General features: G+C 42.9%; 3 protein-coding genes across 3 annotated transcripts; 1 reads left to right on the plus strand and 2 right to left on the minus strand.

The window, feature by feature from the left end:
- Window positions 1–412: 412 nt before the first annotated feature.
- LOC130601826 (olfactory receptor 49-like) lies at window positions 413–1500 on the minus strand. The gene has a single exon (XM_057414156.1). The coding sequence runs from the start codon at window positions 1498–1500 to the stop codon at window positions 475–477; it is 1026 nt and encodes a 341-aa protein (XP_057270139.1). The 3' UTR covers window positions 413–474.
- Window positions 1501–3804: 2304 nt separating this feature from the next.
- Window positions 3805–16997, minus strand: PLA2G4C (phospholipase A2 group IVC). The gene is made up of 15 exons (XM_057414191.1): window positions 16890–16997; window positions 15824–15943; window positions 14736–14878; window positions 14085–14283; window positions 13696–13813; window positions 13108–13245; window positions 12009–12173; window positions 10427–10480; window positions 9377–9499; window positions 9128–9256; window positions 8912–8974; window positions 8023–8118; window positions 6937–7091; window positions 5431–5599; window positions 3805–4811 (listed from the first exon to the last, which is right to left on the minus strand). Exons 1-15 carry the CDS (start codon window positions 16899–16901, stop codon window positions 4636–4638), a joined length of 1860 nt encoding a protein of 619 aa, XP_057270174.1. The 5' UTR covers window positions 16902–16997; the 3' UTR covers window positions 3805–4635.
- A 5358-nt stretch (window positions 16998–22355) lies between these two features.
- Window positions 22356–24212, plus strand: LOC130601817 (olfactory receptor 6N1-like). The gene has a single exon (XM_057414146.1). It carries the CDS (start codon window positions 22589–22591, stop codon window positions 23537–23539), a length of 951 nt encoding a protein of 316 aa, XP_057270129.1. The 5' UTR covers window positions 22356–22588; the 3' UTR covers window positions 23540–24212.
- Window positions 24213–25707: the final 1495 nt, after the last annotated feature.

The raw sequence follows: 25707 nt of genomic DNA on the forward strand, positions 1-25707 counted from the left end.
TGCAGACAAGCCTGAGCACATGTGTATCAGTCCATCCTTGTGTGACCCTCATCATGAGGGTACAGGCACACCTTGGCTGGAGCTTGTGATATAGGGAGAATCATCAAGATCCTTTTCATGAGCAGATCCAGCAATGTCCCACTTTACAAGTGCAGAACCTGTTGTGCACTGACCACAACTCCCCAGTCCACATCCCACTGTGCTGCTTAATGGTGAAGCCACGAATGAAGGAGGGCAGTGGAGTCTGTGTTGTCCGGCTTGGATTTCACCACATCTCATTTTCAACATATCAAATACGGCTACTTCCAACTGATTAAGTCAAGGAGATGTATGTAGTCAGGGTAGAGAAACAGGTATCAATCATAGTTATTATAAACTTAGGTGTGGTGAATTCCATCTGTTTCATTCTCTATCCCCCTCTCCCTCACCTCCCCAGGGTACTGGGGGCTCTGCTAGGAAGTCATTCACATGCACTCACTGCTTTGTATGTCTGGATTTCAGAATATCATCAGAGCCTACAACACACCTTGCCACTAGATCGTTCAAGGCCTGTCTGACTTGTTGATTTTGAAGGGTGTAGATGTAAGGGTTACACAGCTGAGTAACCACACAGTAAAGGAAAGATACAACTTTGTCAAAATCCCTCCCGCCCCGTTGCCTTGGTCGGATGTACCTGAAGATGGAGCTGCTGTACAGAATAGTGACCACGATGAGGTGACTGGAGCATGTGGAAAAGGCTTTTTTCCTGCTTGCTGAAGACTGGATGTGTGTGACCGTGTGGATGATGTATGCATAGGAAAAAGCAGTTACTGACAAGGTGCCAGGTAGTATCAGAACACCAGTCACTAGCACTACTTTCTCAATGACGCCTGTGTCTGCGCAGGACAGCTGGAGCAGTGGTGCTATATCACAGTAGAAGTGGTTGATGACACCAGGCCCGCAGAATGGCAACTTGGTTATAACTGTGAGTGGGGAGATCATCAAGAAGAAACTCATTACCCAGCAGCCCAGCACCAGCTGGAGGCAAAACCTATTGCTCATGAAGGTAGCATAATGCAAAGGGCGGCAGATGGCCATGTAGCGGTCAAAGGACATGAGAGCTACATGGAAGAAAGTGCAGATACCCAGGATGAAGAAGAGGGATAACTGAAGGAAACATCCAGAGGGGGAAATTGTTTTTGCTCCTGTGAGGAGGCTGTAGAGAGTTCTTGGCATGAAGGTAGAAGTGAAGCAAATCTCCACAACGGAGAAATTCCTGAGAAAGAAATACATGGGGATGTGGAGGCGTTGGTCCACCAGTGTGATGGTAATGACAGTGATGTTTCCAAGGAGGATCAGGAGGAAGGCAACAAAGAGAATGGCAAATAGGATGATCTCCGAAAAGCGGTTGCTGGCAAGTCCCAAGAGGATGAACTCTGCTGTTGTCTGATTTGTCTCTGAAAGCTGAATAATAGTTAAAAAATAGTTAAAAAAAAATGTTAAAGTTGTTCCAAGAAGCATAAGCAAAAGACTAATCAGATGGTTACATGTGGTTGTCTTGACTAGAAGACTATTGTAAGCCAACAGTGAGTGATTTACATAACAGTTGACCTGAGTAGGCACCTGCCTGTGCTGCCCATATCAACTGGCCACAGGACAAACTTAGCATAATGAAGCAGCCTTTAGGCAGCTCCCACTTGGCACCAATAATGACACTGCCAAGCAGGTTCTTGTCCACGTTCTTAAAATGAAGCAGCATGCTCTCGTGTGGATATCCTTTTACCAGACAGAGGAAATCATGCACAGCATTTTTCAGTTCTTAAGAAAAAATGGTAAGAGTTCTAAATACCATAATGTGTGGGAATTACTCCGCAGACAGGATCCGTGTAACGGGCTGTGCCTTGGCTAGAAATCCATCCAGTGTGTCATGACTGCAGGTTCCAAGCATCTGAAGGGACACATTATCTATGCTATTCCCCTTCCCTTTTCACATTAGTTCAAAAAACGGCATTTTAATTAATACCTGTCAGAATCCGAGTACCTTTCTTAATAGTACCCATTACAAACCCCAGAGGCCATGCATTAGAATGCCTTTGAGGGCAGATTCCAAAGGAGAGGGCATACCCTTTTCCATAGAAACCTGAAGCGTTTCTTAACGCACCTGACTGCAGATCACTACTTGTCCAAGTACTGCATTCATCACTACTGCTGCATTGTCGAAGGCAGGGATTCAATACCTTCAGAGAGACTTTCTGCCAATCTTAAGATGAGTGTCAGAAGCACCGGTGTGTGTTCACCCCTGAAGATACAGACCCTACATGATGAGATAAGATTTAGATCCTCCCCTGTCTTATTTGTGTGCCACCACAGGTCAGGATCTGCAAGCACACCTTAGCATTTCTGCCCAATTCTTATCATTTCTGCCCAATTTCTGTTTTCCAGGCTGGCTTCCTGCCTTAGCAGACAAATATAAATTTTAGTGCTTTACTTTTAATCCCATTTTCCTATACTTATGGTAACATAACAACAAGAAGCTCCTGAATTCTTCCAGGTTACCAGTCTGCATCATCTTCCAGGTGGCAGTGAGCTGCCAAGGTCTCCTCATCACGTTTTAGCAACAGTGACAAACAGTAGAACTGTTGTCCACAAACAAAGCAAATGATGGTATTCCTTGACAAAACAGAAAATGCTAATAAATTATTCTCATTAAATGTCATTAATTCACCTTAATAAATACTCCTGGAGAAGAAAGCAAAACAAAAAGCCAACAATAACACCAATAAACATGATCTGTTGCTAGCAACGAATCCTAGCAAGGATTTCATAAGCAGTCTGCAAATCATCCCAGTTCTATATTATCTCAAGCCTTCAAACTCCCATTAGCATGCTCAAAGCCATTAAGTCACAATCCCTATGCTTGCCTTCTGAAGCTTTCTAGGTCTTTATTTTAGCATGAGAGGAACCCTGTGCTGGAAATTCACTCCATTAAGTGGAAAGGCTACCAGCCCACTGACGATGTCTCCCTTGTCTTTAGTCATCCCAAACAGAACACCACCAATAACTGAAGCAGAGCCATCTACCCCGCGAATTACATCACATCCCACATTACCTGTTTCTCACATGGAATACATCAGTTGTGCCTCCTTTCTCCAGCACATTTTATACTTCCAGTTAGTCCTTTATTTTACATCACTCTTCCAGCTTAGGGAATAATTAGGCACCTTGCTGATGGCACTGCTGGGACACATCGCTTACATGGCAGGGTGTGAGGAGAGCTGGTTTGTAGAACCATGGAAACAGAACACTGAAGTTTGGAAGGGAATTCTAGACATCATCTGGTCAAACCCCCCTGATCAAGCAGGACACCTACAGCATGTTGCCCAGGACCATGTCCAGTTGGGTTTTCATATCTCCAGAGGCAGAGGTTTTACATCCCCTGTTCCAGTGCTCAAGTCAGACAGACTCTCCTGTGTGTGTTTGTCCCCACTGCCTCTGGTCCTATCACCAGGCACCACTGAGAAAAGCTGGCTCTCTCCCCTTTGCACCCTTCCTTCAGGTATTTATGTACATTGATGAGACTGCTTCTGAGCCTAGATGACATAGAATCATAGAACGGTTTGGGCTGGAAAGGACCTTAAGATCATCCAGTTCCAACCCCCCTGCCATGGGGGGTTGAGCACAAGAAAGGTTTCCAGGAGGAGGATGTTTAATTAATGAATTTTTTTAATGTCACAGATACAGTTGTTCAATGCCAGATTATGAGAGATACATTCTTTGACTGGGATTATGCAGTACACTGTGGGACAAAGCGGAATATGTCTGCCATTAGGAACAAGCTATAGCTCATATTTAATAAACAATAAGGTTTAAATCTGATATATATGAAATGTGGGGGGAAAAAAAGAATAAGCAACAAATACATATAAAGAAAGAGGTTAGAAAAGCCAGTATCATGAGCAAATCAGAGGCTGGTATCAGTTCACGTTTGGTTGGTATAGACAGACATCTTGCTCTTGTACAGAGACACCCTAGTTTTACCAGGACGGTTTGTAAGTCTCTGACCATCAGACTTTTCATCTCTTTCATGGTTCTTCTATTATTCATCTTCCATTGTCAAAAGCAAATTATAGTGGCTCTTTTTTCCCTTTAAGACAGATTCATCTAATTCTTTATCATCTGTCGTGCTGCCTGGTGAGCTACTCTTCTGTGGAAAGCCTCTTTCTCCTTCTCCTTCTTCATCCCTTATTCTTCCTTGTGGTTATTTTTAGATTTTTTTGGCTGTTAGTTTCAGGCTTTCTTTGCAAACACCAGTGTGTCCATCTCAGCCACTTCTAAAGGAGCCTTTTCAGCCCTTCAGAAACTCAGACCATCTTAGTCTCACAAATACATTTAAAATGTGCCAAATAATTCACTCCCAAGAGCATCTTCTTGGCTCTTTTGTCTGTAGAGGAACTTCAAGAAGCAGTTAAGATGATAGAGAAATCTGTTATAGTTGTAGGAAGCACAGTGTGAAAACTCACAGCAAACGTCCAAAATGAGCAGTGCAGTGGGGTAAGTTTGGAGCCATTTGGAGCTTCATAAATCTTCGTAAAAAATAAAACTTACATTTGGAGTGATTCATAAATCCAGCATCTTGCACTGAAGGAAAAAACCCCCTCACTTTGGTAACTTATTTGTACGAGAGGAAGCCACAAGCCGCATTATCTCATTCTGAATCTTAACCTTATTGTTGGATACATTCAACTGTGCTTTCTTAAGAAGATCTTTGATGGCATCTCCTGGGAAAGACATTTGAAAGGTGGAAAACTGTTTTCTGTAATCTTCTATTTTACCTAGAAAATAGGTCAACAAAATATGTAAGTAAATGCCAAAGGGAAAACCACAGGATCATTCAAGAAAACTGCAAGATCTTTCTGCAAGATCTTTCAAGAAAAGCATTAATCATTGAACATCTGCAAGTTTCACATACAAATTCTTCACCATATTAGATCCTACCATAGCCAGTGAAGAGAGAGGAGGACATCAGTCATAGTCTGGAGGTACCTCTTTCAATATCTGTTTCATCAGGTGTCTGAGAGGGGGGGATACTGTTCCTCACCAATAACTATAAAGGGAAGCAGTGGTAAATATCCCAGGCTTGGATACTGTGGCTTCTAAATATAATGCCTTCCCAACAGCTCTTCAGTAGAAGGACCACAATTTAATCACACTGATTTACAGAACAAATCAAGAGTAGTGTAAAATCCTTATAGTTCAGGACATACATCTAGAGGGTGAGTACATTAATGCCTGTGCAAGCTTCTTCGTAGAGTCTGCCCTGCTCCTTCTCTTCTGTCTCCACTTGCAGCAGCAGCACTGAATAAAGGAGGACTCTAACATGCTTGGCACTGAATATATGTTGAGAATATGAAATGCAAAAATACAGAGACAACGCTGCATACAGCCTCTTACCAGGACAATTCACGTTGTTGAAGAGTGGAAAGTGCATGACTGTGGGGCATGACTTGTCTCCTCGGAAGATGTAGCAATCAGAAGGGTTGTTCTCATCCATTTTCTGATCCTTTATATTGGGAAATGGGATGTGGTTCTCCTGGCAGTATGAAGCCGTTTTCTTGATAGTCTGACACACAGAGAAGTTGTGTAAGCATTTTGTCATTAGCTTTTTCTGAACCCCAAGAATAAATCAGTCCTATCTCCAGTAATAAAACAAATTGCTACAGAACAATTTCTTGGGCTATACATATTTGTAACGTATATTTTATTTTAAAGTCTAAGTTTTCCACAAGAATTCTCTGAGGAACAGGCTAAGTCTAGAATATGAATGAAGACCAGGCACTCATTTCTGGGGTTGCTTCTAGCAGGAACCTTTGTTTAAGAAACTACAGCTACACCCAGCAAGGCAATGGGGCAGACACTGGAAGATGGTAAGATTAAAGGGATTTGGGGGCTATAAAATCATCTGGAGACATCACCAGGTTCCTCAACTTTCAGAACAAGTTTTATTTTCCAAAGCAACCCTTCCTGTTGCTCTACAGCTCTTACAAAATTCAACACTCCACCACTCCAGCAAAACTAAGAACTGCCCATGTCTCTTATGTGAATCTGACCATCAAAGGGAGACAACAACCTGTCTGATTTGAGGCACACATTAACTTTAACATTGGTTTAACTTTGCAGGAAAGCATTGACTGGGATAGGCTTTATGTTGGGAGTTTGCACAAAATGAGGTTCTGTGGTCTCCCTGAGCAGTATTATTCCCAACTGTTCAGGAGTTCAGAAGAAACAACCTTTGAGTCTTTTTCACTCTTCTCTGATGGGTTTGCAATAGTCTGCTTTAGATGGCACAAGGCCTGTGAACAGCAGCCACTTTATGTAAGCTTCCCAGAGTAAATGGCATATTACACGATTCATTCCAACAGCCCCTCCACAAAGAATGCACTTCACAGCAAAAGATGGGGTCTTAGGCATTAAGAACAGATTGGCCTCTCCCATAGACAGACTCCTAACTGATACTTTGGCATTTCTGTCACCAAATTGCCTCAGGGCTTAGATTATACAGATTTATTACTTTTCCTTAAGCACTCTTGGGAAAAGGTGAAGTTGTAGCTCAAGACATGATGACTCTTGCAGTCACAAAAGACAAACGTTTCACAAGATCTTTCTGGAATGATACAAAACAGCAACAACATTTTGCAAGCCTAGCAAGTTCTTTTTTAACTCAAGCTCCTTAAACTCATCCCCTAGGCATGAATGTTTAAATGGAAGCAATTACAGAAACAGGATTGTACATGTACCCTCATTTGTAATGAAACTTGTTTATAAAAGGAAATTGAGTATATTAGGAGGAAAAAGCCTACACAAAGGGAAACTGGGCAAGATTCTTACAGATCCTGACACAAGACCTCCTCAAAGGCAAAGAGGAATTTTGCTGTAAATACTGCCTGTCAAAGAGCGTACCTCAAAAGGATCTCCAGAGCTGAAATCAAAGGAGATGATCAGATCTGCTTGCCGCTGGGCTCGAAGTACCAGAGGATAGGCAGAATTTATCGCCAGACCAGCATCAATCAAAGAGATGATTTTGTTTTCGACCAGGTAAGAGGGCTTCATGTTAGCTAATCCAATGAAAGAAAGCAATGAGATTACATAAAGACATATATACAAATGTATAAAATATATACACACACATGACCAGCCCCCAAAATATCTATTGGTCTTCACTGATGATGCATCTCAGAAAGGTATTGAGACCCGCCTCTCCTTGCCTCTCCTGCCCAGCCAGATGTCTAGCTGTATTCTGGCAAGAGGAGTCCCCATCCTCCCGACCCACCTCTCTCTGACTGTGGTCAATTGCAAATCAGAATTCCCAATGGGCTCTTCAAGGTCAAACCTGGAACCATGCACCCATAGCTTTAATATAAGAAGATCATTGAGCAGAAAAATGAATGCATGAGCCAGCTAGAAATCACAACACCTAACTGCAGTTGATAAGTGCAGCTTTCTACTTCCATACTAGGTGCCAAAGCTTCTGTTATCACAATTGAACATACAGCTAGGGCAGGCAATGGAATCTAGAGACCAAAAATATTCCTCATGCATCAGGAGCACAATTCGATTTCATAAACTTAGCTGTCCAGTTCCATCTCCTTAGGTTAATTCTTGTGCCCTCCAGGTTCTCCTCCAAAACGACACAGGGGTCCTATAGGTTTCATTTTGTGTTTCCCAACTCAATGCTGTTGTCCCAGTCTGTACACAGGGACAACAGTCTGTGTGACATTAGATGCCTGTGTTTCTGAGACAGAATTGAGTTTATATATCTGCGATGATGTTGCAGATCTGGATTCTAGTAGAGTGTTGTTTATGACTAGTTTATTTGCTGCCCATAATAGGATGCTGTTAAGAGAGCAATGGAACCTGAAAAGCTATCTAAATCACTAAGAAGGAAAATGGCAAAGACAGCTGAACATCACACAAACATAGCATAAAAGCTCTGCTATACCCCATGCATTCTGCCCCATAGATCATTATTTAATTGGATTTTCTTACAGCATTTGTAGAAGAAGTTATGAATTGTTCCCCATTTCCAGGTCAGCACGCATTGGACTGTTTTATACACCACCCTAAGGACATCCCACACTGAGCCTGGGAGAGACAATACAATTCAGAACATGGTTAAATCCAGAGAACTTCACTTCTTGACTGGTGTTACAAAACCTGGGGGAGATGTATGGTGGTAGAAGAACATATGTGCAGATGCTGTACAGACATCCTGAGTGACAAGGCCCGAGTGTTTCAGAAGAGAACCACGCTTTCCTCTAGTTCAAATAATGAACATTAAGCAATGGACTCTTAGTACTGCTGAAACAGATCTGAGTAAGCCTTTCAAGGCACAAACTATCCAGGACTCTGGCCCTACACCAGCTGACATGTTCACCACGCTTGAGGCTCACAGGTAATGAACAGCCCTGGTTGCACCAGAGCTGTACATTAGAGAGGCCTGATCTTTTCTGGGCCTCTTACATCATTCTTGTGGTTCAGAAGGACTGTTATTTCTCTTCATCTTCTTTCCACCTGAATAAAGAACCATGCTACAACCCAATTGCACAACCTGTACAAGGTGGGGTATAGTAGGTGAAAGCCATGATAGCATCAAAAGATCTTGTGAGAGAATGTGAGATCAGGACAGTAAAAGAGTTTGGAGGACTGGACTGTGCAGACAGAGAACATCCAGGCTTTATCCATGAACACACTCCTTGGAACAGGCATTGGAGAGGAGGAAGACCTGTCTGCAATACCCAGATTTAACCTTGGAGCACTAGTTGGTTCACTCCAGAAGGAACCAGAATTTAAGTTCATAAAACTCCAAAGCTGGAATTTTTCAAAGCATGCACAATACAAAGAGTAATAAAAGATATTAAAAATAAGATACACTTGCCTAGGAGGACTGCTTGGGATGGTGGTAACTCTCCTTCCGGAAAACTTCCCTTCCCAAAATACGCTGAGGAAGATCAAGTGGAGAAAAAGCACAAAACCAACACATTAAAGAAACAAATTCATGGCAACCTTCAAGGTAACTTTTTATGCAGGTAGGTGTTTGTACCTGAGGTGGAGAGGGTGTTGTTAATGATAGGCATTAATATACAGTACTTGCCTCCAAATTCTTTTTCTATCTGTTTGCCCAGCTCAGCACAGCTCGCCATTCTTTCCTCCCTTGTTTTCTTTGCCCAAGAATCACGTATTGCAATGCACAGTTTCAAGGATTCACTTTGTCCCCCGTCTCCTTAAAAAGAGAGGAAAGAAGAAAAGGAAAATATGCAAATGCACAATAAAGGAATCACTGTTTGTAAAACCAGATGAGTAAAAATGCAGGTCCTAGGAAATCTCAGCATCATTCACTTGCCTGACAATACACTTATCAGTTTCTCGAAGACTTCCTTAGGATCACTCCCACTTACAGCACACAACTGAAGGTCTAGCAGAAGTAGAAGAGACTGACAAGCAATGGCGGTATCTGGGTTTCTTTCTAAGAAAGATAAGATGAAAGTTACATCAGAGTGGAATTTATCTTACCAGATATCAGATTATAAAGTAACTGATATATGAATCAGTGAAGATGTAGTCTCTACATTCAGTGGAATCTCTAGAAACACTGACCTCACTTCTCTTCTCCTGAAGAAGTTGTTTAAGCTCGTGAGAGGAACCATGTGCCATAGTATTTCTTGTTTGACAGTAAAACCACCTAACACTGAGCATTTGCAACTGGACAGATGTGCAGCTAGACCAGGATTCACATGGCCTTTGTGTTCATCTTGGAAGAAAAACTCCACGAAACAAAGTAATAGGAGGCGGAGCAGAAATATAGCTTGGAGTAAATGGGAATTATCTAATATGCTTCAAATACTTCATTCCCACTTTGAATTTAAAAAAACAAACAAATAAGTACATAAAGGAGTAAGAAATGTAATAACGATTTCATAGAATCATAGAATCACAGACTAGTTAGGGTTGGAAAGGACCTTAAGATCATCAAGTTCCAACCCCCCTGCCACGGGCAGGGACACCTCACAGTATTTGAGTGAGCCTGGTGTGATTTCTTCCAGTATTACCAAGAGAATACTGTAGGAATTTATTTTGTATTTTAGAGTCATTAAAATCTCCATTTTCCATGTGAACATTTCATAGAATCATAGCATCACAGCATCACAGTATCATAGATTAGCTCAAGTTAGAAGGGACTCATAAGGTTCATCAACTACCTAAAACTAGATCACACGACTAAGAGCATAATCCACATGCTCCTTCAACTCCAAATTGCTTGGTGCTGTAACCACTTCCCTGGGGAGCCCATTCTAGTTACTGACCACCTCCACAGCAGAAAAGAATGCTAAATTAAAAGCACCCCCCCCAAAAAAGCTACAAAAAATAAAGAGCAAGAAACACAAGAACTCACCGAACGCAAAGGAGAGGACGCTGGCCCGTAACTGCATTAAACTTCCTAGGGTGTCTTGGAAGAAATAAAAGGATGATTAAAATAAGAATACTCCTTCCAATAAAATACCCCTTCCCCTTCCTGCCAATGAAAGACATCAGGAAAGCAGCCATGCATCTAACCATAGATGTACAGTGCTGTTTCAGATGCCTTGGAGGATCCCACTTGCCTCGTGGCTGACACTCCAGAAGAGTACTTATTTCCTGCTGGTTCTGTTCATCACTCACAGATCCACGTTTGATGTCTCAGATGCCTGACAGCATCTCAGTCATCTCTTATTATCCCTCCAGCAATTTTGATAGTGTCCTACCTCAGAGTTTAAGATACCATCTCTGATACTTCCACATCATAAGGAATCTAACGTGGAGAAGATCAGTCCACATTCTACATGATATTCCAATCTGTGAACCTGTGGTACTGGCATGGACTTCTATGGTTCATGCTCATGCTACCATGGATTTATACTCAATGGAGAAGCATTTCTAGACAGTTTTGTCACCTCTTTAAGCAGGAATCCTAAGGTATCCATGAAGAGCACCTGTGAAGTTCTTTCTCACTCACAAAGAGACATTAAAGTGAGTAATACGAATGTTCACAAGAATGTTGTAAGTATCTAAAATGACATGCATGCATTCATAGAAATTGAACAGGATCCCCCTGAACTTTCCCTTCTCCAGGCTGAATAGTCCCAGCTCCCTCAGTCTGGCCTCATATGAAGGATGCTCCAGTCCCTGTGTAAGCCCATATCTTTCTCATACTGGGAAGCCCAGAACCAGATGCAGTACTCCAGGTGTGGCATCACCAGTGCTGAGTAAAGGGAAGAATCACCTCCTTTGACTTGCTGGTGGTGCTCATCCTAGTGCAGCCCATGATATCACTAGCCTTCTTTGCTGCAAGGGAACACTGCTGTCTCACATTCAACTTAGTGTTCCCCAAGATCCATAGGACTGATCTGAAACGCTGCCTTCCAGCTGGTCAGTCCCCAACCTGTCCTGGTTCCTGGGTTGCTCATCTCCATGTGCAGGACTTCAGATTTCCCTTTGTTGAACTTCATGGTGTTCCTGTTGGTCCATTTGTCTAGCCTGTCACAACTTCTCCAGATTACCAATCCAGTCCTCCCAGTTTCATGTTACCTGCAAACTTGCTGAGGGTGCACTTGGTCCCATCATCCAAGTCATTAATGATGATGTTAAAAGTATTAGATGTAGAATTCAGTCCTGTAATACACCACTATTCCTCACTGGCCCCTTATCATTAATGTGTTTGGAAAGGCTTTCCAGAAGGATTTGCTAAATCACCTTCCCACAGATTTAGATGTGGCTGGCTGACCTGAAAATTCCCACATCCCCCTTCCTGCTCTTTTGAAGATGGGAATGGCATCTTCCTTCCAGTCATCAGAACCCTCTCCCTATTGCCATGACCTTTCAAAAATGATTGAGAGTGGCCTAGCAATGACATTAACCAGCTCCACCTGCAATCATGGGTGTATCCCATCAGGTCCCATGGATTTGCATATGTCCAACTTGTTTGCATGTTCCTTAACCTGATGCAATTTGTTTACATGCTCCTAAGGATAAGGGGCTTCCTTGCTCCAGACTTTCCCACTGGTGCAACAACTCCTTTGAGCATACCAGCAACACAAAAAATGTAGTACCTCCTATGAACTTGATAATTTCTTCCATGCTTCCTAAAGCACTCCCCCATAAGCCTGAAACAACAAAAAGAAAATGTGTTCACAGTGCTTGCTTTAGCTGAGAATTCAACCCAAGTTTGTCTTTCAGTAGCACACTTTGCCTTAATGGAATTAAACAGTAAGAACTAGATTGTTTTTCTTTTATTCTTTTCCCCTATAGCATGGTGCCAAGGGTGCGTTTTGAGAAGAATGGGGCATGAAGTCATTAAACACAAGCGATGTTCAGTTGTGTCACAAACAAGTGAGAGGACACTTGCAGCTATACTGCTTAGGCAGGGAACGAAAGAGGTTTGGTCCCAGACTGAAACAGAGCGAAGCAAAATAGGAGCTTCGGGTCCTCACAAGAGGATGTCTCTAATTTGCAAAGCATCTCTCCCTGCAAAGCGAACATGCTGGGATGATAGAACGTTTCAACATCTGGGTTGGAACTATTTTATTAACTTCAGTAATTTACAGTATAAGTCTCTAACTTCTCATAACAACCATATAAACTGGTCAGTGTGGACAGTGGAGTGTAGAGAAGCATTCTGTAGTAGGGACTGTAGTGACAGGACAAGGGGCAATGAGTTAAAACTTAAACAGGGGAAGTTTAGATTGGGTATAAGGAGGAAATTCTTTCCTGTGAGGGTGCTGAGGCACTGGAATGGGTTGCCCAGGGAGGTTGTGAATGCTCCATCCCTGGCTGTGTTCAAGGCCACGTTGCAGGAAGCCTTGGGTGAGATGGTTTAGTGTGAGGTGTCCCTGCCCATGGCAGGGGGACTGGAACTGGATGATCTTAAGGTCCTTTCCAACCCGAACTATTCTATGATTCAGATGTTCCAGTTTGAACATGTGAAGTGAGAAGAACTGCTCTCCAGAATTCATATACTATTATGCATGCATTCATGGAATAATAGATGCATTCTTGTTACCTGCATTTTTTCTATGAAGCAGAATTAGGAAAATTCACCTTGCATATAACAAATGCATTTCTTCTTCTTTTTCTTCAGATTACCCTTCTCAAATTCACTTCCAAAGTATCTGGTACTCACAAAAGCACCCAAGGCACTATATCCAGCCTCATGGGGAGTGAATTCAAACCAGGTCCCTGAGAAAAATGAAACAACTTTTTCATTCAGTATTTGGAAACACATTTGACCTCACTGTCCCGAAGTAGCATCATAGTTGTTTTCCTTTTCCTTTCTAAAGTCCTCTGATGTTAGCTGACAAAGATGAACTGGCATATAGAGAATAAACTAAGTTGTAAGCATGTTACCACCTGCTCTATGATATGTTCTTGTTACCCCATACTATTCTAGGGATGGCTCACCTTATCCTACCATGAAAGCCACTTTTACAGAATGTGATTCAGACCTTTCGTGGAAGTGGCTGAATCACATGGAAGCCCATGGAAGCATATTTTCCTCCATTCTCAATAAACAAAGACATAGGCTCACAGTCAGCAATCAGGTATCAGCACAGTTAATGCCTGTTATTAAGTGAAAGGAATCAATACATGGTATTTAAGACACAGTTAGACTAGATGCCCATATTTTACCTGGAAAATTTCCACCTTTTTCACTCAGTTTTTCTTTGTCCACTGCTGCATAAATTGGGTACGGATTTATTCCAGTCTCTGAGGTCTCCTTGTGATCAGCCAGCTCATTCTCAACAAACTGAAAAATAAGCATGGACTTCTGAAGGAACATAAAATGCCCTTCCCCCCTGCTATAGCACTAAGGACACCCCCGCTTAGAAGACTTGGGTTAACCAAGGAGCTGGATTAACTGCTTCTGCTTTTTCATATCTAGAGATAAGATGTCATGATCCAAAGTATTGTTTCAATTTATACTACTACTCAAACAAACACCCACCAAGGTCAAATCCAGTTGCAATTACTCCGAGACCTTCAAAACAATCCCAAGGCATTTGCAGTTAGCTTCTTACCTGCTGCACTATTTGGTATACAAAACAGGCAGCCCAGAAGTCGGTCAGTGAGTAAAGTTCATCTCTTGATGCCTCCTCTAAGTACTTTTCTGCTTTTGCAATATGCCAGGAGGAATTACTGAGGCTTTTATACAGTTCCTCTTCTAGGGACATCAGTTTTTCTGACCATTTTCGATTCTCATACAGGAGGGACATGCACCTTTTAAAGAGAAGGAAAAGTCCTGTTTCCAGCATAGGGGAAATCAAACAGGGCTTTGCTTTTTGATCTGAATACACATGCAGGTACATTATCTGCGGTAGAATCACCACTGAGGTGCTAATTTCACCCTCTTTGGGGATCCAAGGTCAATCTTGTAGGACTGTAGTTAATGTCACAAATATTCCCTGTGCCTCCCACAATTGCACAGGCACATATCTCACCTACCACTCCACTGTGAGCCCAACAGGGAGTTATGAACAGTGACAACAGTGTTGAATATTCCCTGTGACAACAGTGTGAATATTCCCTGTATCTCCCACAATTGCACAGGCACATATCTCACCTACCACTCCACTGTGAGCCCAACAGGGAGTTATGAACAGTGACAACAGTGTTGAATTGCTATTGAATCTATAGAGCAGGAAAAGCATTCATGATCGCACCAGACCTACCAAGTGGATCCTGACACCCCACACAGATACGTGACAGCATCCAATAAATTTTGCTTCTTCAGCTCCACCAAGGTTCCTAGCATGGCTATCATGGCACGCAGGCCCCCGCCTGATCCCAGAACAACAATATTAGGCACCTTATCCTGGAAAGTGGACAGAAAACACATTTCTTTTAGACCAAAGGCTTAAACAGACAAGGATAAAGGCTACCGGAATTCTCACCTGACACGCTTCCTTGTTCTAAGACACATTCCATAACCTGCCTCTTTTCCGCTACTTTTTCCTTTACCTCACAGTCACAGAATGGGTTCTCTTTTATATTACGCTGAGATTTGCGCTGTGCTCCTGTGCTGTAGCTTCAAAATACACGCATTTTGAGCAGTGCCCCTTGTGTTCCTGTAGATGTCACATCTGTTACCTTTTTGTCACCAAGAACCGGGTTTTATTTCCAAAACAGGAAGGTAAAACTATGAGAGCCAGCCACAGGAAATTCTCAAGAACATGCAGTACTGCTCATGGGTGGAAGAGAGTCAACTTTCTACACAGCAGCTCATAGGGTGCTGTGCTTTCGATTTGTGGCTACAAAGCTACTGACAACACATAATGTTTCCTGAACAGTCTCCCACCTTCTCGTCTTCCATGTGCTTAGAGATTGCCTCCAGGTTTAGCTGTTCCATCACCTTTCCAGGGATGGAGGCTAACTGGCCTGTACTTCCGTGGCTCCTTATTTTTGCCCTGTTTGAAGACTGCGGTGAAATTTGCTGTATTCCAGTCCTCGGGCACCATTCCTGACTGTCATGACATGCATACAAGAGATATGCAAAGGCATGCAAATGATTAATTAGCTGATAGATATGGGAATTGCAGCTGGGAATTCCACTGATTGAATTCTCCTGCTCCCTTTTGTCTCCTTGGAAATTTCCAGCCTGAATCTTTTTCCCAGCAGTGGAAAGAAAGCCTGCACTGGAAAACTTGTGTCAAAAGATGATGCTTCCTTGGGTCTAGACCTCACTCCAAATGGCACTCTGTGTGCCACTCACATCACTGGACTGATACCTCCTTTCCTTACTAGGCATGTCAGTGCTTACCTGCTCACAACGAATCCCAAGTGCTTCCAGACACATCAGTACTTTTTCTCTTCTCTTATGGGTGGCTTTTATCTCACCTTCTGAGAGCTCAGGAGACTGACGGACCCAAGGGGCTTCATCCTGGCATACAAAGTGAAACACATTCAGGGTAAGAATATTTCTTACTGCAAGAACATCACTATTATGGGATCCATCCAGAGGACCCAGATTTCTGCAGACTAGCCAGTGTTCACTCTGACTCAATACCTAACAGCAGCATAAAGACCAGGGAAGTCATTTCTGTCTTACACTCTCAATCCAGGATGAAAGAGGCAGTATTTATGAACCAAACCACAAAGTGAAGAGGAAGGAAGAGGAACAAAAATTTTAGTTCTTCATGATTAAAAAGCCTCCAAATTCCTGACTGAAAACCCAGCCCCTTTTCTAGAGGAAACACTGTTGTGCCTGTCAGTGTTTCCCACGATGGTAACGCAAGTCTCTTGTTGGAGCAATTTCTGAAACTCAGTGAAATTTACTTGTTGATGCACTCAAGCCAATGGCATATTTGTCAGTTAGAAGCAAACGTCTAACTTGATCTAATGTTCAAGGTAGCCTAAAGAAATGCAACTTCTCCAGGTGAATCTTCATTGCTGAATCTTCATCTTCAGCCTGAGCTCTGCAGTCCTCTGAACATCCTTAAATATCATTGGAGAGGAAGAAGCACTTCCAGGGTACTACTCCTAAATCATAGTTCAGAGGTGCCTGTTTAACCCCAGTATGAAATGCATTCAGGACTAGCTCATCTGTAGAAACCTATAACACAGATGTTGGAAGTCAGGTGAGATGAATCCTACCCTTGTTATGATTCTTGTCCTGGAGGATCCTTTTTAGCTATCATCTAGAGAGGAAGTCTCAAAGAAATGGAGTTACTCCTTACACATACTTTGCAGAGTAATATTAGCATGAAGTACTTAGAACATCCATTTTATAAAACAATCATGACACAAGTGCCTTAGAATGTGGAAAATTAAGCAGCCAGGAGAGCGATTAGGAGATAGAGGGGATACCCAGAGTAGAAAGAGCATACCTTGGCAGCCATTGAGATGTCTGTCTTTACCTCCTGGAAACCTAGTGAAAATGGAATGCACAGCAATGTCTTAGCTCAGAATAACTTTCAAACGACAAAGGAGCTGAAGTTATTTCCCTACTGCCCTTTTCCAAGGTAAAATAACAAAAATCCCCCAACTCAAGTGCTTAAAAGGACTGAGTAATTTTGTATTTTATATATTGCACCATCCTAGTCATCACCTAGGATCAATGATTGATGCTACACATTGTCAATACTGTCAGTAGTGCTGCAACTTCCATGGAATACTGGTATATGAACAAGGAACTGTTGGATGTCAAAAGAATTTATGAATATTGTGTATATCCAAAGACTATCATTAGCCTGGACAGCTATACAACCTCTATCTGTCACTGCTGACCTGACTCAGACTGATTTTATAACATATATAAAAAAGCCCTTTCATGTTTCCAACATTCTGCTTCCAAAGGGGAAAACGGGAGCTTCCTGATACAGGTTGAACACCCCAGCTGGTCATTCAGAACCACACAGCCACTTGCTCACTCTCCCCTTCTTCCCCCCTGCTCCTGGGCAGCTGAACCCAGAACACCATCGTTCCTAGTCCTGTCACTGGGCACCACTGAAAAGAGTCCGGCACCATCCTCCTGGCCTTTGAGGTATTTTTATGCACTAATAAAATCCCCCCTCAGCCTCCTCTTCTCCAGACTAAACAGGCTCAGCTCCTGCAATCTCTCCACATCTCTACATATACCATACACATACTGCTTGAGGTGTTACCGGTATGGCACTCACCAAACAAAGCCTGGGCTGGAGCCACCCAATGTCAGAAAGGTCTCACTTCAAAGATGATCCGTGCCACAGAGTCCAGCGTCAGACAGGTCCTGTCCTTACGGAAGATCTCACCCACAGAGGAGCGCTTTGGTTGAAAATTTGCATTTATACTTTTGGTGTAGATACATAAATGGGTGTAAGCAGTGTAAATAGCTGGAACTTCCGGGAACTTTAGGTGTTGCCTTCTGCTTTCTCAGAAGGCTGGTTTGTTAGTGTGTTTTCTTTGTTCTGTATTTATCGCAGGCTCTGAGCCAAGTATATCAAGGATATCCTGGCCCCCCAGATAAGCAGTTAACCTTTTTTGTGTGGTATTTTTTCCATTATCATTGGCTTGCCTTTATGGCTGCTCCATCAGTGGATTTTTTTCAGTCTTAAGGAAAGGAGGCTCAACAGGACCTTATTGCTTTCAACAAGTGCCTAACAGAGGAGTAAGCTGAAATGACTCTTAGTGGATTCCATATCTTTAAAATGCCTCTCTTACTCTCGTTTCTCTTTCTCCCTGCATTGCTGAACAGTCACACCAGCAATGATATTACTTCTTACTATTGTTGCAGTTATCATCTTGATAACTTGCTTTTGTAGCAAACAGCATAGGGCAAATATCTTCTCTTTTTACTAATAAGGTTTGTACATTATCTAGCTGGAGAATGAGGTGATTTCCTGTATTCCCATGGGGAAAATGGGGGTGAATTTTTTCTTTTTCCAGTTATTTCTGAATTCTGTTCATCTCTGTCTTTCAAAGGTTTTATTTTCCTTGCAGAGACATCACTTAACACCCTTGAAAAGAGGCAGGTTTTCCTATAAGCCTATTTTTTCTGGGTGATAGTGAGGTGTTTGGGCTTTGCTGCTTTTACCTTGCCCCAGGACAGGATGTTGTCCCTCGCTTGCAGTGTAAGTGTTGAGAGTAAAGGAAGTGTGACTGCACAGAACCATCGCTCTTACCTGCATGAGTGGTTCAGAACATCCCTAACGCTCCGGGGGATGCCAAAGAAGGAAACTTTAACAACATTTCCAAACATGTGCCATACCTATGTTCTTTTACTGTCTAGACTACAAAACTAAGAAAGAGCAAGGAAGGAGGATGATATGCAGTCATTGTTCCCCCTGACAGTTCTCCCTATAGCCTTCCATTTACTGCTCTTCCTTTCCTTTTCTCCACCTCTTCTTACCTGCTCTGGCTCATGGGAGGTTAAGTTATTATGCACCCATATGTGAGGCTGTAATTCTCTGAGTGTAAAGTCCAGGTCTCAAGAATAGGACCACAAATATTAGAGGTTATACTTCTCTTATACAGCCATTGGGGCGCAGAGAAGGAACTCTTCTCAATCCCCCCATTAGTCACGGTTTACTTTCATCTACTCCTCCCCCACCGCTTAAACACTGCAATCTTTAACACCAACAACAGACATATACACACACAAAACATTTAGACACAGCACAAGACAAATACGCTTCGTCCGTCTCCGGCTGCTCTCCTCGCAGAGAACACAGAACCACGGATCAGGACTCCACACTTGCTTCATAGCTATGCCACGTCTCAGCCACACAAAACACTCAGACACGGGATCCCACAGACACACTCACACAGTGGTTCCGCTTACCCTTCTCCTGCTTACGACACAGCCAGTAGCAGGTCCTTCCTGGCTCCCAAAACCCTGGGATGCGGCGATAACCCGGACTCACCCGATCCACCCTCAGGATCGCTAGCAGCCACTCTATCGGTCGGCGAGTCCCCTGCTTGCAAGGCCTACCTGCCAAGGGGAACTACGCTGTGCACCAGACTTCTCTGCACACCTTACCAGCAGCCCCAGGCCACGCATATGACTTATAGGCCCCCTAAATTACACACCTAAATCCCAAGCATGCCGTTTTTCTGCAGCCCACAGAGGTTGGTGTCTGCCCCCGCAGTGAGCGGACAAGGAGCAGAGCTCCTCCAGGCAAGCGGCCTGGGACGCTTAGGATGTCCACTCCTCCCCTGATCCTGCAGCCGAGCAGAGGTCTCCTGGCTGGCTCACCAAACTGATACGCAGATTGACTCCACAACTCGTTAGAGTTGTAACATAGGGATGCTTTATTCAGCGCTGAGGCGCATGGGGGCTTCTCCTCCAAAAGCATGCGCGCCCCCCTTTGCCGCTCAGTTCGCTTATATTCCTTATAATGATTACCTAAACGTGAGATTGCTTCACACCTAATACATATGCAAAACCTATTCCCATCTAGTATTATAATTAGTTTTCTGGCATTCGTCCCATTGGTGCACCTGCGCAGTGCCTCCTGGTGGTGGTCGTTAGGGGGTCGTGAGGATGAAGGCCTGTAGTTCCTCTTCATCACCGTGAGTAACCTCTTGCTTTCACACAGACTCAGTAGGGTTTCGGCTCCTGTGCAGACCTCAGGTTCGGTACAAGCCAGTTTTATGTATCTGAAAGCAGAAACTTGTCAAGTGTGTAAATTTTGTTACTCTGGCTATCTTCTGTTCCTTTTCTTTCTAAAGATACTGTTTGAACAAGAATGTCTTAAATATTAAGCTATAAATCTTATCTACTACAATTCTGCCTAGCAGCTCTAACTCCTGCAATTCTGCTTCACCGTTCTGGCAACTTTGACTCCTACAGTTCTGCTTCACCAAGCACAGCAACTGCTTAAGCAAGCAGGCACAATGTTAACCCTTTATTTCCCAGTATCACTTCAGTTTCTTCATGTTCTCACAGGAAGGGTTTGTTAGTCAGCGAATGACCACGTTCAGAAAGGCTGAATGTAGCTGTATGGTCCTAGAGAATGGGCTCATCTTTCTACCTGTGTTGCACATGGACTTGTGTGGAGATGCTCTGTTCCTTGAGAAGCAAATTATGCCAAACACAATGACCTGAACCACTCCTCAAGAAGGCTGCAGGAGAGTTCTTAGAGCTTCATGTACTGGCACAGACATCTGTAGAAAATGGGTAACATGAGGCATTTTCTATGGAGGTGAATTGTACACTGAGATATCTACTTTGAGTAGTGCCTATATTTCATAGAATCATACAGTGGTTTGGGTTGGAAGGGACCTTAAAGATCATCTAGTTCCTATCCCCTGCCATCTGTATGCCTGTTCAGCCAGGCAAGAAATTGTGTCCTGCACTGTCTGTCACTCTGTTGCCTATACATAGGATCTAAATAGGTACAGCAAGTTTCATTTTCTTACAAAGGCAGCTATTGCCAGTTTAGACACATTATTTCTAACCCTAACTATTCTATGATTCTATGATTATGACATGGGACAATTGAAGAGGTCTGGTAGATAAGACAGAGGACCTGGATGAGATGCTCACCATTCTGGAGTGGCAAATAAGTAGCAAAAAAATGGAAGTTAGAAGTGTTTTGTCTCCTTAACATTCTACTCTCAAGGCAGTTCTTTGACCTTCTAAAACTTTCTTATTGTCTGAAAAGAAACATTACTCTTCAGAGCCTCCCACAGCCCCAGTTTTAAATGCCTCTAGGAGAAGTGCTAAGGGAGTTATTCTGCAAATGATGAAGGGAGATGCCAGGTTTTGCTTTTTTTTCCCCAAGGGAAAAATTACATGAATCACGAATCAATCTAGAGCTTTCCAGGCATAGGGAGGCTTATTTACTGAGCAGGTAGAAGGACTGTACAAAAGATGAAGAAGGAAAGTCTCATAAGATTTCGTAACAGTCTTTGAATATGACATGGTGAAAGCCTGGTGATGTTCTGCGCTACCTACACCCATCCACCAAGAAATGGGAAATGAGTGAACACGGTAAGTTATTTCAAGACCAAAAATTAAAGAGGAAAAGCTGTGTTAGATTTTTCTTGGGAAACAGATAGGAGTGGGAAAGGTCATTTTACACTTCTGCATTTACAATACTTTTCTGCATCGTTTTGCCTTTTCTTAGTTTCCTTCCTTACGAAAACATCCTGGTTTAAAACATAAAAACCTCTTTCATTTTCAACTGCCTCGTGCAGAGAGAAAAACAGGTCATTTTAGTTCTTCCCCATTTCTCATAAAACTTATGAGGAAGAAAAAAAGGGCAAAAAGATACCAGGAACCATTTTCAATGAACTGAAATTAACTTTTTTCATTTTCAATGAACTGAAATTAACTTGCTTTTTTAAAAATAAGGATATAAAAAAAAGGAGTCATTATTCTGATGCTAATAAAATACTGGCAAGAAAAATAAAAGTTTTTGAAAATAAAAATATTTGTAGGTCATGTAATAAAATTGATTTTTTTTTTTACTTTTCTTAGCCACAGCTGATCTTTCCAAGGATCTCTGAACAGAAGAGGTGGTTTGGTTCAGATAAAAGCAACCAATAAGCAGGACTTACTTATGCCCACTGAATATCTTTAAAACCAGCTTTATATACCAGAAAATACAGTAAAAGCTGAACATTAAATACTTTTATCTTTCCAAGCTGGTAACAGGAGAAATAACTTTATTACCTCCATTACTATCTACTTGGCCTCAAACATGGTTGTTTTATGTTTGGGAAATCGTGATAAGCTCCAGTCAATAAACACTTGACTCTTACAGGAAAACAGCATCTCAAGAAATGAAACTGAAAGCCACAAGAAAATTAAACATTTCCACTGCACAAGATGCAATCTATGGTCGAAATTCAAAGCAAATACATGTGAGTGTAGAAATTATTCTCTGAATACTCACTGCAAATTGACTTTTCCAAATCTCCAAAGAAAGTCGGGTCCCTGGCATTCACTGAGAGTGTGCAGTACCAGGCACAGATCCTTCTCATTTCACATGAAGCCTGCAAAGCAACTTCCTTTATTTTATTTTATTTTTCAACATCTGAATAATAGTTTAAAAGCAGATTAAGTTTTTATGTTAAAGACTTTACTATAACTGTTACAGTCATGAGAACAGAGCAAGTGAATAAAACAGCCGTCGTGGAATTCATCATTCTAGGTTTCCAAAGTATCCCGGCAGTACAGTTTACCCTCTTCTTGATGTTTCTAGTGATCTACATTACAACTGTGTTAGGGAACCTCCTGATCATGGTGCTGGTTGTGACTGATCATCACCTTCACAATCCCATGTTCTTTTTCCTGGGGAATCTGTCATTCTTGGAGACCTGTTACACTTCCACCATCCTGCCCAGAATGCTGGCGAATTTCCTGACAAACAAGTACGCTATTTCACTTCAGGGTTGCTTTTTGCAGTACTTTTTCTTCACTGGGCTAGCAGGTGCAGAATGCTGTCTCCTGACTGTCATGTCTTATGACCGGTACATCGCGATATGCAAACCATTACATTATACAACGATAATGAATAACCGGTGCTGCCTCCAGCTAGCAAGTGTCTCTTGGGCTAGTGGGCTGTTGGCTAGTGCCACAGTCACCTCTCTGATGCCACAGCTAACGTTCTGTGGCCCAAATGAGATCGATCATTTCTTCTGTGACTTCACACCAGTGGTAAATCTCTCCTGCAGTGATACCCATTGTATTGAGCTTGTAGAATTCATCTTGGCCTCCCTTTTGACACTACCCCTGTTTCTCTTGACACTCCTATCTTATGTGTACATCAGCAACACTGTCCTCAGGATCCCATCCTCCGCAGGAAGGCATAAGGCTTTTTCTACTTGTTCTTCCCACCTCACTGTGGTGACGCTTTTCTATGGGACCTTGATGGTTGTGTACTTGGTACCAAAGTCAAACAGGCTGAGAGACCTTCACAAAGTGTTCTCTGTCTGCTACACGGTTCTGACTCCACTGGTCAATCCCCTCATCTACAGCTTAAGGAATAACAACATAAGGAAGGCTCTGAGGACAGCAGTGAACAAATATAGCATTTTTCATAAGGCATGAACAAGCTCCTGTCAATGATTATGTGAAACTGAAATATCAGCCTTTAGAAAACTTCTCATCTGAACCTAAAGTTGTCTTTTTTCTTGAAAAGGAGACAAAAGGAATCATGTAAGGAAGCGCACTGGCTGCTGGACTCTTGTGGCAGCTCCTTTTATTGGACTAATTAATGTATGCCAACATCATAGAGCCATCATCATGAAATCACAGAACGGTTTGGGCTGGAAGGGACCTTAAAGCCCTGCCTCAACTCCGTGCCCCAGTGTAAATTGCAAACGGCTTAACTCACGAATTTGTGCAAAACTGGTTGAAGAACAGGAAAATCCCTCAGTGTTGTGAACAGATTCTGCCTTTAATGGTAAGCAACAAAGGGATTGATATAATTCAAGGAACCACGTCATTTTAATCTGATGAGAAAAGCCATGCTGAGATGCTTGTGCAAGCCAAGACTTAGTGCTGGCTACTGTCCAAACCCCTAAAGAAAATGTGTACAAGCAATCAAAGTTGCTGTCTCAGATGATGTTATCACAGACTTGAGCACATTTCCATGTCATTCCTTCCTTCAACTCTCATAAAGATGCGTTTCTAAATCATTTTCTTTTCCTCGTAATTTCACAGGGGATCTTCCAAAGAAACACTGCATTCTTGATGGAAGCTTTCTCCAAAAAGTCGAAGTGGGATAAAAAAGCAGAAAGAATTCATGAAGAAGGGTTAGCAGGAAAAAAACTCAGATCAAAAATAAAATCCTGACAAATGAACCCCAAACCATCCCCCCAGGAGACATGGACTGCTGGTACAGCCCCTCCTGGCTCACCCACACCAACCTACTGCCCTCCTTGGTGTTGACATCGGTGCAAGCAAGCCCCTGACGCCCCAACCCTGCTCCAGCTGCTGGCACACAGACCCATTTACACACAAAAACAAATCCACAAACACATAGGTGTGATGTACATGCCCAGAAACCAGCCTTAGATACCCACGCAGTAGCTGCATAGGTACCATGCTGAGATACCCTATGCAGTAGCTGCCCCTTGGATCCTCCCATCTTCACTTGCCACACGCACACAGCCACACACACAGAAATGGCCCTCCCAGGTGATGTCCAGACCTCATGGGCTCTACAGGGTTTGGCCTAGTCCTGCTTTTGAACCCTGGAATATGTCTGATACCTGGCCAAATGTTGCAGCCACTTCAATACCTGCTTCACAAGTCCCTTACCCTTCCCATGCAGGCTGCTGGCCTCTCCAGTTCCTGCCCACATGGGGCCCAGTGACCCTGCTTCCTGCACTTAGACAAAACTTTAATCTTTAATCAACGTTTAACCAATCTTCCACCTCTGAGCTGCCAGGTTCCTCTAGGGTTTCAACAGTTAAAGCGCACTGTGCTGCAGGCCACAGAGGGCACAGACACTGGTAAAGCAAACCACTTCGTGGGAAAGACCCATGCCCAGCTGAGGTTAGGCTGTATCTTAAAGATAACACAGGTATTTCTAATCTCATTCCGTGGCTGGTTTTCTCAGGGTTTGCAGTTTTTCACCAGGAAGTGAAGTCCCACACACGTTTCTCCTCAGGCCACCCTGCTCCTTCCATTTCCCCACCTCTGACCCTTCCTTTATCCATCCCCTAATATCTTTTCTACAGCCCCAAAATATGTTTGCTGGCATCCTGTTAGAAGTCCCCTCAGACTGCCGGTGCTAAAGTTCCTCAGCTCACAAGGGGCCAAAATTAAAGCCACATAAGAGAAACTGCAGGTCAGAGGCTATTGCAAGACAGTGTCTCCTGCTCCTGGACAAAGCCCAAAGCCAAGGACAGCGACACAGTGCAAGGACCCTTATCATTCAGTGCTGTGCTTGGTGTTGTCTGAAACATCTCCTCGGTTTGGGTCTGTGCTCCTTTGATATCACATTCTCATACATCACAGCAAGCAAAGCGGTTTGCAGCTTTCTGCTTTATCTCTTGGTAAAACAGACAGTATGTGGTTAAAAGGGCCCCAGGAAGCAGATTAACCTGAATGAGATGTCATGCTGGCAGGCTCCCAGGAATGAAAAAGTGAAAGTGAAAGCCAGCAAAGACGAGAAGCAGGCATTTTCTAAGAAGGCTGGAAAATTCCCGGAGCAAGTCTTCTGGAAATGCACATTAAAGCATATGAAGGAGAGGAAAGGGAGTGGAACA

Source organism: Pezoporus wallicus, unplaced genomic scaffold, assembly GCF_028554395.1.
Source record: "Pezoporus wallicus isolate ANWC-B61680 ecotype Strahan unplaced genomic scaffold, APGP_CSIRO_Pwel_v1 contig_13150, whole genome shotgun sequence".
In the NCBI taxonomy this organism is placed as follows: Eukaryota; Metazoa; Chordata; class Aves; order Psittaciformes; family Psittacidae; genus Pezoporus; species Pezoporus wallicus.

Bases quoted from the DNA above. Each gene is read 5' to 3' on its own strand.
- LOC130601826 (XM_057414156.1), bottom strand. From the start codon at position 1,500: ATGCTTCTTGGAACAACTTTAACATTTTTTTTTAACTATTTTTTAACT.
- LOC130601817 (XM_057414146.1), top strand. From the start codon at position 22,589: ATGAGAACAGAGCAAGTGAATAAAACAGCCGTCGTGGAATTCATCATT.
- PLA2G4C (XM_057414191.1), bottom strand. The intron at 14,879-15,823 runs GTAAGCACTGAC...TCCACTTTCCAG, and splicing joins TTGGGATTCGTTGTGAGCAG to GATAAGGTGCCTAATATTGT. The intron at 14,284-14,735 runs GTAGGTCTGGTG...TCTCTTTAAAAG, and splicing joins GGGGTGTCAGGATCCACTTG to GTGCATGTCCCTCCTGTATG.